The sequence below is a fragment of the Orycteropus afer genome, unplaced genomic scaffold (genome assembly GCF_000298275.1).
Source record: "Orycteropus afer afer isolate SDZICR_OR568_19922 unplaced genomic scaffold, OryAfe1.0 scaffold00236, whole genome shotgun sequence".
NCBI lineage: Eukaryota > Metazoa > Chordata > Mammalia > Tubulidentata > Orycteropodidae > Orycteropus > Orycteropus afer.
Window position 1 is genome coordinate 2218201 of NW_006921823.1, and position 15948 is coordinate 2234148.

Sequence of the window (15948 nt, forward strand, 5' to 3'; positions counted from 1 at the left end):
CTCCTTGGGTTTCCGAGGCAGTATCACTACGGAAATAGGATTGCCCAACCTTCCTTCCGAGGAGTGGCTGGTGGGTTTGAACCGCCTAGTTAATTAATTATTTCACTTCATTATCCTATTTCATCCAAATAATTTCCCACTGAGGAAGAAAGAACAGATATAGATATCTAATCTCACAGAAAATCAAACTAGAACCTTGGAGAATGGTTAAGTAAATTTCCAATATTACATAATTAAAATCACCAAACTCACTGCTGTCGAGTCAATTTGACTCAGAGACCCCCTCTTTGGATTTCAGAGGGAAGTAGATTGCCCAATCTTCCTTCTGAGGAGTGGCTGGTGGGTTTGAACTGCCAGCTTTCTGGTTAGCAGTCAGATGTCTTAGGTGCTACACCACCAGAGCTAGCTAGGTAAAAATTAGAAGTTAACACCATATAGTATTCAGCACAGTATCTGGCAAGTATCAACCTTTAACAAATGTTAGTTATTATAGATACTCTTTTGTAATTTTTTCCTGCACTCTATGCACTTTCCACTATGATTTACAGATATTAATATATACAATCACCATACTGTGCTTACTTTATTTTCCTATAGGAACTAAGTATTTCTGAATGTCTATATGTATTCCTCAGAAGGGAGATGGGGCAATCTACTTCCGTAGTGATACTGCCTTGGAAACCCAAGGAGGGGTCACTACGAGTCGGGTCTGACTCGACGGCACACAACAACCTAACAACAAAATGTGTATTATACATAACAGAAACATTTTTAAACCCTTATCATCACAAATGGAGCTCTGGTAGCACAGTGCCTAAGGCATCTGATTGTTAATCAGAAGGTTGGTGGTTTATACCCACCAGCTACTCCTTGGAAGCAAACTGGGCAATCTGCTTCTGTAAAGACTTACTGCCTTGGAAACCCAATGGGGGTGGCTATGAGTTGGAATTGACTCAACGGCAGAAGGTACATCATAAATATGCCAAAGAACTTCTACATGATATATATGTAAGCCCTTCTTCATATTCATCCTTGTGATCATGTTGTTGTTGTTGTTGTTGTTATGTGCCGTCGAGTCGACCCCCGACTCATAGCAACCCCTCCTTGGGTTTCCGAGGCAGTATCACTACGGAAGTAGGATTGCCCAACCTTCCTTCCGAGGAGTGGCTGGTGGGTTTGAACCGCCAGCCTTCTGGTTAGCAGTCAAGTGCTTTAGCCACTATGCTACCAGAGCTCCTAATTGTGATCATATTGTCAGAAAAATTATAGCTAACAATTACTGACCTATTATCCTACTTACAATGCATGAAGTAATTCACCCTCTCCAAACAAACTATGATGTAGGTATTATTATTATACTCAATTTTACAGATGATAAACTGAGGCACCAAGATATTAAACAGCTATCGAAGGTGAGATATCAGTGGCATAGCTGGATATAAATCTAGGCAAACAGGTTCAAGAGTCCATATTTGGAGATGAGGGCAAGATGGTGGTATAAACAGTCACATGCTTACATCCCCCTGAATAAAAATTAACACAGCTAGTGATCTCTGAATTCGGGACAAAAGTTGAAGATTGGAGAACCAATGAGGTAAAGAGTGTACTGGACTTGAGAAACCTGACAGAAAGTGGTAATATGTGCACAACACATATTTGTTGTCATTGTTATGTGCTGTGGAGTCAGACCTGACTCATAGCGAACCCTCTTGGGTTTCTGAGGCAGTATCACTATGAAAGTAGATTGCCCAACCTTCCTTCCGGGGAGTGGCTGGTGGGTTTGAACTGCCAGCTTTCTGGTTAGCAGTCAAATGTCATAGGCACTACGCTACCAGAGCTCCTACAACACAAGATTAGTAACCTTGGAAATCCAGAAAAGTGATGCCTGAGTAAAGTGGTGTGAATTATTGTAAGAATTCATGAGCCAAAACCCAAACCAAACCCACTGCCATTGAGGCAATTTTGACTCATGGCAACCCTGTAGGACAGAGGAGAACTGCCTCATAGGGATTCCATGGTTATAAATCTTTACAGAAGAAGACTACCTCATCTTTCTCCCATAGAGCAGCTAGTAGCCCAATGCTTTAACCACAGTGTGACCAGAACTAGAAAACATGTGCACAGCTGGGTAGGGGCTTGTAAAAAGTGCAACAGTGGGGGTGAGTGCTACTGTGTCTTGCTGAGTACAGTAGCTGGAGAGAACGAGAACCAAGGACTACAGAGCAGTCACAGGAAATGTCCATCTGCCAGGGCAATAACTGCCCATCAGCCAGGTAGCCCATAGGGAATAAGCTGGTTTATCCCCACCAACCACTAGTAGTCAACTGAATGCCATATATAAAGTACAGAAAAAAAGGATTTGTCAATCAAGAATTCTTTACTCAGCAAAGATGTCCTTCAAAAATGAGGGAGAAATGAAGACATTGCCAGATAAGCAAAAGTTGGGGGAATTCGTTACCACCAGAGCTGTTCTACAATAATCACTTAAGGGAATCCTTCAGATAAAAAAGAAAGGATACTAGACAGATACTCAAAGCCACACATAGGAAAGAAAAATTAAAAATAAAAGAGAGATCTCTAATAAAGGTAATAAAACCAAAAAATACCAACCCACTTCCATCAAGTCAATTCTGACTCACCATGACCCCTATAGGGTTTTCAAGGCTGTAAATACTCATGGAAGTAGCTTGCCTCATCTTTCTCCCACAGAGCATCTGGTGTACCTTCTGATTAGCAGCCAAATATCTTACCCACTATGCCAACAGAGCTCCAATAAAGGTAATGGCATGAGCAAATAAAAAGGCCAGTTGTATGGCATTTCCAGTGGACAAATTTAGTAGTTAAGTTCTACAAGCATTATAACATCAAATGTGTAAGAAGTAAGTCGAAGTTTAACCTAACAGGAAGAGTACATATAGTGAGGTAATTGGTGTCACAAAAACGGGGGGGGGGGGGGAGAAGGAAGAGTGAAATAGGAATAAAATTTGAGTATGTTAATGTTGTATGGTACTTGTTTATATGTTAAATGTTGCTATCGAGCTAAAATAACTTGTAAGTTATAAATGAAAGTTCTTATATGTAATTTTTGTGATAACCACGAAGAAAATATTATGCTGAGTAAAACAAATCAATCACAGAAAGAAAAATATTGTATTAGTTTATTATTATAAAAAGTCAAGGAAAGGTTTATATATGGAAGGAAACTTTGTTGGTTACCAGGGAGGGGAGGGGAGGAAACACTGAAAAAATAATTTTTTTTTTTTTAATGATAGAATCTAATAGAATAAAAAGTCAGACCACTATATTCTTCACACAACTATCCAGATAAATCTTAGCCAAATGTTGGTTTTATCATGATATTATTTTACAGATAAAATTAGATAATAAAATATAATCTGATAGCAGTATCTGGTTATGGTAAAGCTCCAGAATCCCACAAACTGTAGCAATTACAAGGTGAAAGGTAAAAAGCATTAAAAAGAGGATGCCTATACCAGGACAGAACACTTCTCTCCACATGTGAGTATCTGCAGCACTTGGCTATTATTCCAAGTTTCCAGCTTAGCTTGGGGCATCAGAAGCTCCAGTCCAACCCCAGTCAACTCGTTTCAATGTACTCACTTGACAAAGGCCCACCCTCTGCCTGTTATCTGCAGCTCCAGGGTTGAATGTGGATGGAGCACAACCACACTGATGTTCGGTTCTGAACTAAATCCATGATCACTTTGTTGTTGTTATGTGTCGTCAAGTCGAATCCGACTCATAGCGACCTCTCCTTGGGTTTCCGAGGCGGTATCACTACAGAAGTAGATTGCCCAACCTTCCTTCCAAGGAGTGGCTGGTGGGTTTGAAATGCCAGCCTTCTCGATGGCAGTCAAATGCCTTAGGCACTATGCTACCAGAGCTCCATGATCACTAATGAGTCAAAACAGGGGAGCTCTGGTGGTGTAGTACCTAAGGTACTTGACTGCTAACCAAAAGGCTGGTGGTTCAAACCCACCAGCTACTCCTCGGAAGGAAGGTTGGGTAATCTACTTCCATAGTGATATCGCCTTGGAAAACCAAGGAGGGGTCGCCAAGAGTCGGGTCTGACTCAACGGCAGTGAGTTTGGCTTAATGAGTCAAAATAAACTCCAAGACACCAAACAACAACACCAATCACAAGAGAAGGAGCCCTGGTGGCACAATGGTTAAGTGCTCAGTTGCTGACTGAAAGTTCAGTGGTTCAAACTCACTAGCATCTCTGCAGAAGAAAAGACTAAGCAATCTGCTCTTGTAAAGATTACAGCCTGTTGTTGTTGTGTTGTTATGTGCTGTCGAGTCGGGCCGACTCATAGCAACCTCTCCTTGGGTTTCCAAGGCAGTATCACTACGGAAGTAGATCACCCAACCTTCAACCTTATAGGGCAGCTCTATGCTGTCCTAAAAGGTTACTATATGTTAGATATGATTTAGTGGCACACAATAATCTCAAGAGGACCTCACACCAGCCAATCCCAGTACATTCCTCCAGTGCAATCATTACTCACTCATTGTGTGATTATTTCATATGTGCTCTCCTCAGACTTCTAACACCTCCCTACTTCATCCTCACGCTCAGATGACAATGTATATCCTATTTCACGGACAATATAAAATCAGTCAGAAATAAAACTTCCATGCATTCCTCTTACCACATATACATACCTACCTGCATCTACATCTGTTTTCCCTGCTCACCTGTTCCAAGGGGGGACTGTGCATGGCTCTGACCCAGGCTCCTCCCTCTGGCTGGATACCCTTTTCCTGTAGTCAAAGACAGCACTCCACCAACCATCCACTCTCTTCCTGCTCCACTGAGTCTTTCCCATCAGCAAATAAACATGCCACAATTTTTCTCTGCTTAAAAAAGGAAACCTCAACTCTCCCTATCCCTTCCAACTAATATTTCATTTCTCTGATGCCCTTAGCACAAAACTCCTACAAAGCATTTTTTGCACTTGTTATCTTCAATTTCTCTCCTTCCCTTCTTTCTTCAAACCTATAGCAATGTGGCTTTGCCCAATCACCGCACTAAAACTGCTTCTTCTCCCATACTTCTGATCTCCCTAGTGATAACCCAGCAGCCAACTTTCAGTTCTCATTTTAATTTCCCTTGCAGCATGGGAAACAATTGATCACCCTTGCTGTTCCTTAAAACACTTCTTTACTTGGCAGAACACCACACTCCCCCAGCTTTTCTTCCTCCCTCAGTGGCCTGTTCCCGGTCACCTCAACCTTTGCAGACAAAGTACATGGGCTCAGGCCCTGGGACTCTCTTGTGTGTACTTGATCACCTGTAAACACATGCAACTCCTGCTTAAAAAACTTTCTGTGCACTGACACCTACCCATTTACACCTGTAGCACCAGGGCTTTCTTATCAAGTACACACACAAATTCCACTAAGATATACAATAAAAAACCACTGCCATCATGTCAATTCTGACTCACAGCAACTCCACTAGATTTCCAAGACTATAAATCTTAATGGAAGTAGATTATCTCATCTTCCTCCCTCAGAGAAGCTGGTTGTTTGAAGTGTCAGCCTTCTGGTTAGAGATATACAACAGGCACGTCAAACTCAACATGTTCAAAAGCCTCCAGATTTTCCCACCAAAGCAAACAAAAACAAAAATGTCACCTGATGCCCTGCACCCTTGCCTGCCTCATCTCAGTATACGGCAACTCCATTCTTCCAGCTGCTCAATACATCACTATTTTCATTTTCTAGGACTTTTATGAAGCTCTTGTGGCACAGTGTCTAAGGCATTTGACTGCTAACCAGAAGGCTGGCAGTTCAAACCCACCAACCACTCCTTAGAAGGAAGGTTGGGCAATCTACTTCCAGAGATACCACTTCAGAATCCCAAGAAGGGGTCACTATGAGTCACAACCAACTCAACGGCAGTGAGTTTTGGAGTTTGGGGCTGGTGTAACAGCACCACAAAGTGGGTGCCTTTTAAGAACAGAAATTTATTTCCTCACAGTTCTGGAGGCCAAGAGTCCAAGATGAGAGCATCAGTCACAATGATTTCTTCTGAAGTTTTGAGGAGAATCTGTTACATGTCTCTTTCTTAGTGAGCTTCTAGTGATGGCTGGCAATCCTTGGCATTCCTTGGCTTGTAGATGCATCATTCCAATCTCTGCCTCCATTTTCACATGGTTGTCTTCCCTCTGTCTCTTTGTCTCTTCTCTCTTTCAGGACACCACTGAGACCGAATTAGAATTACCATACGCAAGCATGACCTCATGCTAAATGATAACATATACAAAGATCCTATTTCCAAATAAGGCCACATTCAACATTTTTGGGAGAAATTCAATATATAACAGTCACCCTTTGAAAAGGTTTCCCTGAGACCTGTGTTTAAAACTGGAATATCCTCCCCTACCTCTGGATTAGCCTTTCTCTATCCTCGTTTTCTGCCTTTTCTCCATAAAGTTTGCCTCCTTCTGACAATAATTCTATGCTGTTTATTGATTTACTGTCAACTTTCCCCTCCATGTAGGTATGGGCTTCAGTAACTTTTGTTCACTACTGTCTCTCCACGATATGACATACTGCTTGATGCTCAAGAGAACAGCATTTTCTCTAATTGAATGGCATCAATTTCTTCAACAAGATATTCAAATCCTCTTCCCTTTGCCTATTTCTGAGAGACTATGACAAACCACCAATTTTGCTTTTGAGGTCACAACTTCTTCACTCTGGGAATAAGGCCTTGGTTTTTATCTTATGAAAAGAAATATGATGGTCAGGCATGAACTAACTCAATTTGCTGTCCCTAATCACTCCAGACATCACAACATTTTTCTACTCATCCTTCAATTCTTTTGTTCAGGATGGGTCTCTCTTCCCAGACCCCTGACTTTCTAGGACACTGACAGAGCAATTATCCCCATCCTCTCTCTCTCCATTGTCTCTACTCCATACTGTCTAAGTATGTCTTTCCTTTTCTGTTAAAACTCTTTAAGACCTGGATTCCTTTCAAGTTACTAACAGTAACTGTCCCTTCTCTCCCTACTTTCTAATCCAAGCTTCTTAAAAGAGTGATTTATAGAGCTGTCTTCCACCTCTCATGTCTCATGCAGTCCTTGGGTATTACAACAGCTTTACTGTCCTTTATTTCAATAACATTGCTTTAAGAAATGCTTCCTGAATGCCAAATCAATTGGGTTTTTCTCATTCCTCATCTTTCTTGACACAGTAACATAACACACTGATTAGAAAACTTGTGGCTTTCATTACCATGCTTACTCTTTCTATTGAAACAATCTTTTTTTCTTGAAACTTGCTGGTAGTTCAAACTCACCAACCACTTCTCAGAAGGAAGGTTGGGCAATCTACTTCTAAAGATATCACCTTGAAAACACAAGGAGGGGTCACTATGAGTCGGATCTGACTCGACAGCAATGTGTTTGGTTTTGGTTTGGTTTTTGCTTTTGTGGCACTGCTTCCTAGAGGGTTTCCTTCTAATTTCTCATTGGATTTTTGTTTTGTATTACTTTTAAAACAGAGTCATCGTATTATACAGGATTGAAACACTTTGTCCTATATGATAAATTCCATGTTCCTTTTCATTTCTTACTTGGTCCTCTAGAATCTAAACTCTGACTGACACTCCAGCTTTCTCATCTACCACTTCTTCCGTCAAAAGTGACACTAGTAACATGCATGTTCTTGTGTTTCTCCACATGCACACCATGACTATTTGCTTTCTCTCTCATACTTCTCTGCATTTATAAGTGGTGTCGTGGCCTGTTACCATATTCATAAAAGTAATGTGAAGTGGTGTGTTGTTGTTGCTAAGTGCTGTTGAGTCAGCTCCAATTCATAGCGACCCTATGTACAACAGAACAAAACACTGTCCAGTCATGCACCATCCAAAATGGTCTATATTTATTTCTATTTTTCTCTTTGGGCTATAAGTTACTAGAGAACAAGAACTGTGACTTAATTGTCTCTAATGTCTAACATAGCACCTAGAACACTGACATTCAATAAAACTTAATAAACCAAACAAATCTCTACTATGAAAAGTAGTCACGCAAGCTTCTCATGGCTGAAATAGTGAAATGAATGTACAACTTGGATAAATAATTCCATAAATCAAGTCCAGAAGTTTTATGCCTTTGTTAAATGCTTACTGGAATTTTAATTTTATTCTGCCAATATTTCCTCAAGCAAACAAGTAATAATAACATTTTAGATATTTTGGTTTTAAAGAAAAGAGGAAAACTGGAAAAAAAATGTAAGGCGTAATTTAACCTTATAGCTTTCCTGTTTTTTGCTGAATCTTCTGGAGTCCTATGAAACTTATTTATCTGTTTCTGAGGTGTATACAAAATGCTCTCTGTAGGTTTTATCCAGGGCTTTTCCAGTTTCTCCGTAACCTGTCTTGTGTCTGATCCCAAATCCACATGGCATTTTTGAGGGGATTCTGAGTCAACGAACAAGGCATTCTCTCTGTCATCGTCTTTTCCACTATCTGATGAATACTCCAAAATTTCTGTAGAACTTGTCTGAAAAATTAAGAGAAATAAAAAATTCTTTATTCAAGTACAAATATGCATATTCCCATTATTCCCTTCTCTTATGATTATATTCATTGTGACATTTTAAGTAAAAGTACCTGTACCTTTATATTTTGACACAAAATCCCAAAGTAACACAAAACCAAGATCCAATATCTAAAACTGTATACCCAAAGAAAATGATAAATTGGTACTAAGTCAAAATATTATCTAATAGAACCCACCAAAAGCAGTACAGATACTTCACTCTGCCTTCAATAAACTAAAAGGTATGTTCCTCACATAAAGCAATCTCTAAAACAAAATTCAAAGCACTAATCTAAAAGGCTGATAATATTCATTGTAATCTAACACCTACTGGAAAAATAGTATTCCTTGGATTTTGAAATTGAATAATATTAAATGTTAACTGTTCAATACTACTGTTTTTATAAACCAAATTAAAGCAAAACACCTCTTCAGGTGTAAACTATTCAGTTTACCAAAGAAGTCTTCATGGGTAAAGATAAAAACTTTTTTTCTAGCATAATTCCAACATAGTATTTTCCAGAGCCCAGTTTAAAATTACCAATTATCAGCAAGAAATATTTAAGAATAGGAGTCACTGTCTCTTTTTCTTAACATTCCTAAAATGTTTCTCTTTTTTCAACTTAAATTTCCAAAATTCCAAATTAAGAATTTTTTGAAAATTATATTATAAAATAGGAATTTGTATCACATGGCCAATCCTGGAGAAAAGAATCAAAAACTTCTTCTCTGATGTTTTCTGTCTTTGCCTACATATATACTAAAATTATATGTGTTAAACCTATGATTTATAGCAAAATAATAATAAAAAGAAATAATTATTTATTTTCCCATTACTTGGTTGTGTGTTGTTCTAGTGCCAGCAACAATGTAGCCTTCTGTGTTCTAATTTGCCAGTGTATGTGTAGCTCTATTCAATTTAAAAGGACAGGAGAGAGGAAAAAAATGGAAAAATAATAATAATATCTCTATTATCAAATGACATGATCCTACATTCTGGAAAATCCAAAGGATCCACAAAGGGAGGGGGCAACTATTAGAGATAATAAAGGAATTCAACAAAGTTGCAGGGTATTTGATCAATGTACAAAAACCACAAGGGTTTCTGTGCATCAGCAATAAACAAGCTGGAAAAGAAAATCTAGAAAACAATTCTACTTACAATAGTATCTGAAAGAATAAAATACCTAGAAATAAATTTAATCAGAAAAGTAGAAGACTTATACACTGAAAACTACAAAACACCGCAAAAAGAAATTAAAGACACCTTAAATAAATGGGAAAGACAATCCATGATCACAGCCTGAAAAACTTAAAATTTTCAAGATGTCAAAACTGCCCAAAGTTATCTATAGAGTCAACATAACCGCTATCAAAATTTTAACATGCTTTCCAGAAATGGAAAAGGTAGATTCAAACAGAATTCCAAGGGGCCCAAAATTGCCAAAATAATCTTTTTTTAAAAAGTATAGGAAGCGTTCATACTTCCTGATTTCAAAATATACTATACAGCTACAGTAATCAAAACATTGTGGTATAACTAGACATGTATCAACTTGGATGAAGGAAAAAAAATAAAATTTAAAAATATTTTTTTTAAAAAAAGATATTTACTGGTGCAAGAACAGATATAAAGAAGAAGGAAATACAATTAAGAGTTCAAAAATAAACCCACATATCTGAGGTCACATATCTGAGCTGGCTTTTAACAGCTACCAAGTCCATTCAATGGATTAAGAATGCGTCTTCAACAAATGATGGTGGGACTACTGGATCCTACATGCAAATGAATGAAATTGGAGCCATACTTCATACCACATATGAAAATTAGTTCAACGTTAACCTAAATATAAGAATAAAGCTCATAAAAAAAACCACACACACACACAAATAAGCCAAGAGACTTAGTTTTTGACACTGGATTTGCTGATACAACACCAAGTGCGACACAAGACAAAACTGGTAAATTTGGTTACATTAAAATGAAACTTTTTTGTGCATCAAAAGGACTTTATCAAGAAAGTGAAGATATCTACAAAATGGAAGAAAATATTTGAGAATCATATATATGAAAAGTATGTAATATCCAAAATATATGCAGAATTCCTAAGCTCAATGACAAAAAAGCAAAAAAATCCAATTAAAAATGAGTGAAAGTCTTGAATAGACAATTTTACAAAGAAGATATATAAGTGGCAAATAAGAACATGAAAAGATGATCAATGTCATCAGTTATCAGGAAAACCTAAATCAAAACCACAATGAGATACCACTTCATACCTAGTAGGATGACTATTACCACAAATAACAACTGTTGGCAAAGATGTGGAGAAACTGGAACCTCATCCATTGCTGGTGGGAAGGTAAAATGGTGCAGCGAAATTGGAAAACAATTTAGTGGCTCTGCAAAATGTTAAATACAGAATTACTATATGAGTTTATTAATTCTTCTTTTAGTAATATGGGAGCTCTGGTAGTGTAGTGCCTAAGACATTTGACTGGTAACCAGAAGGCTGGCGGTTCAAACCCACTAGCCACTTCTAACAAGGAAAGTTGGTAATCTACTTCTGTAGTGATACTGCTTCGGAAACCCAGGAAGTGGTCGCTATGAGTCAGATCCAATTCAACGGCAATGAGTTTGTTGGATTTTTTTTAGTAATATACCCAAAAGACTTAAAAGCAGGAACACAAACAGAGCAGAGTTTGTTTTACATTGAGTGTTTCCTGCACATTTGGTTTCACTTCCCAATTACCACCCCTCAACCCTAACCTACTCTCCTCCCCTCCCTTCCCAGTAACCCTCTCTTCCTGTGCCCTTCTTAGTTATGCATTTCTGTGTGTCCTGCATTTCCTCCATGAGAGTGTTGCCCCTCTGGTGTCCTGTGGTCTATTGGTCCAAGGGATGCATCTCCATATAGTATGTGGGTGAGTCACCTGGGTTGAGTGGTCTGCATGTACACCTTATTTACTATTCTGCTGAGAGCCAAACCCTGGGAGTGAGTTTTACTCCAGACCTGAAGTGTATCCCAGGACCATAGTATTGGAGGTCCCACCACACTCCATGCGACCAGTAATTCTGGTCATTGTTGTGCTTTTGGATTTTGTTCCACATTTTTCCTCCCACTCTATCCAGGATCTCCAGTTCTGATCATTTCCCGAGTGGATGGCATTGGTAGCTCGGCCCCATCTAGTCCTCTGGTCTCAGGGTCCATAATGTCCTGGGACTGACTGCTTCCAAATGCCCTTGGTTTTTTGCACTCTTCTTCACTTTTGATGATAGGAGACTACTAGGTGAATCTTAGACAGCTGCTTGAAAGCTTTTAAGACCCCAGTCATTACTCAGTAATGTAGGTTGTGGAACAAGATTTTTATGTATTTTGTTGTGCCAATTGAGTCTTGTGTCCCCAAGTACTATGGTCTTGACTCAGTAGATCCGTTGTATCTCTCTCCCAGTGTCTGGCTGTCTGTAAGGGATTGCTCTATGTCTGTCTTCTGTTGTTTCTGTAAGGATTACAGGTATTTTGTATCACTGGTATCTGTGCAAGATTAGCCTCAGCTGAATCTATCCCTGGTCTAGAGTATAATCCTGTTCACTGACCTCCATCTGCTTATGTGTTTTCAGATGTTTATGTGTTTATCTGTAGCCTGATGTTTGGTGTTAATGGTAATGCAGTATTGTGGATATACTGGTGTTAGCCTCAGTCGTCTATATCTTATGTATACAATTTGGTGTCCTCCTTTTCCCCAGTGTTATGGTGGTCACAGACTTTTTCCATACCATCCCTCCCCTTACTCAACTCAGCATGTGGCCCCCAACTAGCCTGAAATTATGCCCCCCACTTCCCTCCCCACTCCAGTAATCTACAAAGTGGGTTCACTTTCTTAAGCAAACTTCTCCATGTTTTTTTACAGTAACAGGCTGATACAATATTTATCCTTCTGCAAATGACTTATTTCGCTCAGCATAATGTCCTTAAGGCTCATCCATGATGTGAGATGATTCGCGTATCCTTCATTGTTCTTTAATGTAGCATAGTATTCCATTGTGTGAATATATCATAATTCGGTTATCCATTCAACTGCAGAAGGGCATTAAGGTGATTTCCATCTCTTTGCTATAGTGAATTGTGCTGCAATGAACATAGGTGTGCATATGTCTGTTCGTGTCCTGCCTCTTACCTCTAAAGGATATAGTCTCAGTACTGGAATTGCTGGGCCAAATGGTATTTTCATTTTCAGTTTCTTAAGGAAACGACATGCCATTTGCCACAATGGTTATACCATTTTACATTCCCACCGAGTAGTGTATAAGAGTTCCAATCTGTCCACAACCTCGCCAGAAATCACTATTTTCTGTCCTGTTGAACTTTGCTATTATTGATGGGGTGCGATAACATCTCACTGTTGTTTGGATTTGCATCTCTCTAATGACTAACGATCATGAGCAATTTCTCATATGTTTGTTGGATGCCAGCATATTATCTTTAATGAAGCGTCTGTTCATGTCTCTTGCCCATTTTTGAATTGGATTGTTGATCTTTTTTGGTGTTGAGGTGTTGAAGTTTTCTGTAGATTTGGAGGTAAGTCCTTTGTCAGATATGTCTTAGGCAAATATTTTATCCCAATCTATAGGTTCTCTCTTTACAGTTTTGACGAAGTCTTTCAATGCGCATAAGAATTTAATTTTTAAAAGGTCTCAGTCATCTAGCTTGTCTTCTACCTCCTATGCCATCTGGATAATGTTTGACAGTCTATTTGTGCCATAAATTAGGGCTCCTAGACTTGCCTCTATTTTATCTTTGATGAATTTTATGGCTTTGGGTTTTACATTTAAGTCTTTGATCCAATTTGAGTTTGTTTTTGTGTAGAGGGTGAGGTATGGGTCATTTTTTTGCAAGTGGATATCCAATTTTGCCAGCACCATTTGTTAAAGAGGCTATCTCTTCCCATTTAGGAGCTCTGGTAGCATAGTGCCTAAGGCACTCGACTGCTAACCAGAAGGATGGCGGTTCAAACCCACCAGCCACTCCTCGGAAGGAAGGTTGGGCATTCCTACTTCCGTAGTGATACTGCCTCGGAAACCCAAGGAGGGGTCGCTATGAGTCGGGGCCGACTCGATGGCACATAACAACAACAACTTCCCATTTAATGGGTTTTGGGCCTTTGTGAAAGATCAGCTGTCCATAGATGGATGGGTCTATTGCTGGGTTTTCAGTTCTGTTCCATTGGTCTATCTGTCTATATTTGTACCAATACCACAGGTTTTGACTACTATGGCTGTATAGTAGGTTTTAAGATCTGGGAGTGTGAGACCTCCCACTGTTCCTCTTCTTCAGTAGTACTCTACTTATCCAAGGTCTCTTTCCTTTGCATAAAAAGTTAGTAATTGGTTTTTCCATGTCCTTAAAAAATTTTGTTAGTTTCTGAATTGGGATTGCATTAAATGTGTAGATTGCTTTAGGTAGTATTGAGATTTTCACAGTATTAAGTCTCCAATTTGTGTAGATCCCTTGTTGTCTCCTGTGGTAGTGTTTTATAATTTTCTTTGTATAGGTCCTTTGTCTCTGGTAAGATTTATTCCTAGATATTTTATCTCTTTAGTAGCTATTGTAAATGGTATTGTTTCCCTTATTTCTTTTCCAGAGGTCTCTTTCTTACTGTAGAGGAATCCAAATGATTTTTGTATGTTGACATTTTATCTTGCCACCTTGCTGAACCTTTCTACTAGTTCCAGTAGTTTTTTTTTTTTTTTCCCCCTGAGTCTCTTGGGTTTCCCATGAATAGGATAATAACATCTACAAATAGAGATAGCTTCACTTCCTCTTTGCCAATTTGAATGCCTTTTTTCTCTTTCTTGCCTTATTGCCCTGGCTAGGACATCCAATACGATGTTAAATAGGAGTGGTGATAGAGGGCATTCCTGTCTGGTCCCCATCCACAAGGAGAATGCTTTGAGTATTTTTCCATTAATAATAATATTTGCCATTGACTTTGCATATATGCCCTTTATTATGTTGAAAAATTTCCCTTCTATCTTTATTTTGCAGAAAGGTCTGAACAGGAATGAGTGTTGTATTTTATCAAATGCCTTTTCTGCATCATTTGATATAATCATATGATTCTTTTGTTTTGTTTATGTGGTGCATTACACTGATTATTTTTCTGATGTTGAACCATCCTTGAATACTAGGTATGAATCCCACTTGGTCAGGATGTATTATTTTTTTGATATGTTGGTGGATTTTGTTGGAGATTTTTGCATCTAAGTTCATGAGAGATATTGGTCTGTAATTTTCCTTTTCAGTGGTGTCTTTCCTTGGTTTGGGTATTAGTGTTATGCTTGCTTCATAAAATGAATTTGGGAGTATTCCATCTTCTATGTTCTGGAATAGCTTAGATAGTATTAGTGTCAACTCTTCTCTGAATATTTGGTAAAATTCTCCAGTGAGTATCTTTTTTATTTCACTTGGTTCTGTTGTGATGACACCCTTTTCATTTACTATTCTTGTTATTTGTATCTTCTCTTTCTTTTCTTTTTTAAGATTTGTCAATGGTTTGCCAATTTTGTTAATCTTTTCCAAGTAACAGCTTCATGTTTTGTTGATTTTCTCTATTGTCTTTTTTGTTTACTGTTTCATTTATTTCTGCTCTGATCTTTAATGGGAGCTCTGGTAGCATGGTGCTTAAGGCATTTCACTGCTAACCAGAAGGCTGGTGGTTCAAACCCACCAGCAACTCCTCAGAAGGAAGACTGGGCAGTCTACTCCCATAGTGACACTGCCTCGGAAACCCAAGGAGCATTGCTAGGAGTCAGAACCGACTCGACAGCAGTGAATTTGGAGGGTTCCCCCCCCCCCGATCTTTATTATTTCCATACTTCTACAAAGTACAGGATTCTTTTGTTGTTCTTTTTCTAATTGTTGGAGTTGTTGAGTTAGAGTATTGATTTTGTTTCTTTCATTTTTTGCTGTATGCATTTATTGCTATAAACTGACCTCTGAGTACTGCTTTTGCTGTGTCCTTAAGTTTTAGTAAGATGTATCTTCATTCTCATTTGGTTCTAGGAATTCTTTTAGTTCACTTTTTATTTCTTCTATCGTTGTTGTCAGGTGCCATTGAGTCATTTCTGACTCATAGCAACCCCATGCACAGCAGAACGAAACACTGCCTGATGCCGTGCCAGCTCCATGATCCCTGCTATACTTGAGCCCATCATCGCAGCCACTGTGTCAATCCATCTCATTGAAGGCCTTCCCCTCTTTCATTGACCCTCCACCTTACCGAGCACGACATCCTTCTCCAGGGAGTGGTCCCTTCTGACAACATGACCAAAGTAGGTGAGATGAAGTTTGGCCATTCTTGCTTC

The 15948-nt window shown here is 38.8% G+C and overlaps 1 protein-coding gene across 1 annotated transcript in view; it reads right to left on the reverse strand.

The window, feature by feature from the left end:
• The window catches only part of SPIDR (scaffold protein involved in DNA repair), a 737299-nt gene that overhangs the window by 590009 nt on the left and 131342 nt on the right, over positions 1-15948 (reverse strand). Inside the window, 1 exon segment of the mRNA XM_042782083.1 lies at positions 8290-8543. Coding sequence (XP_042638017.1) covers positions 8290-8543 — 254 coding nt within the window.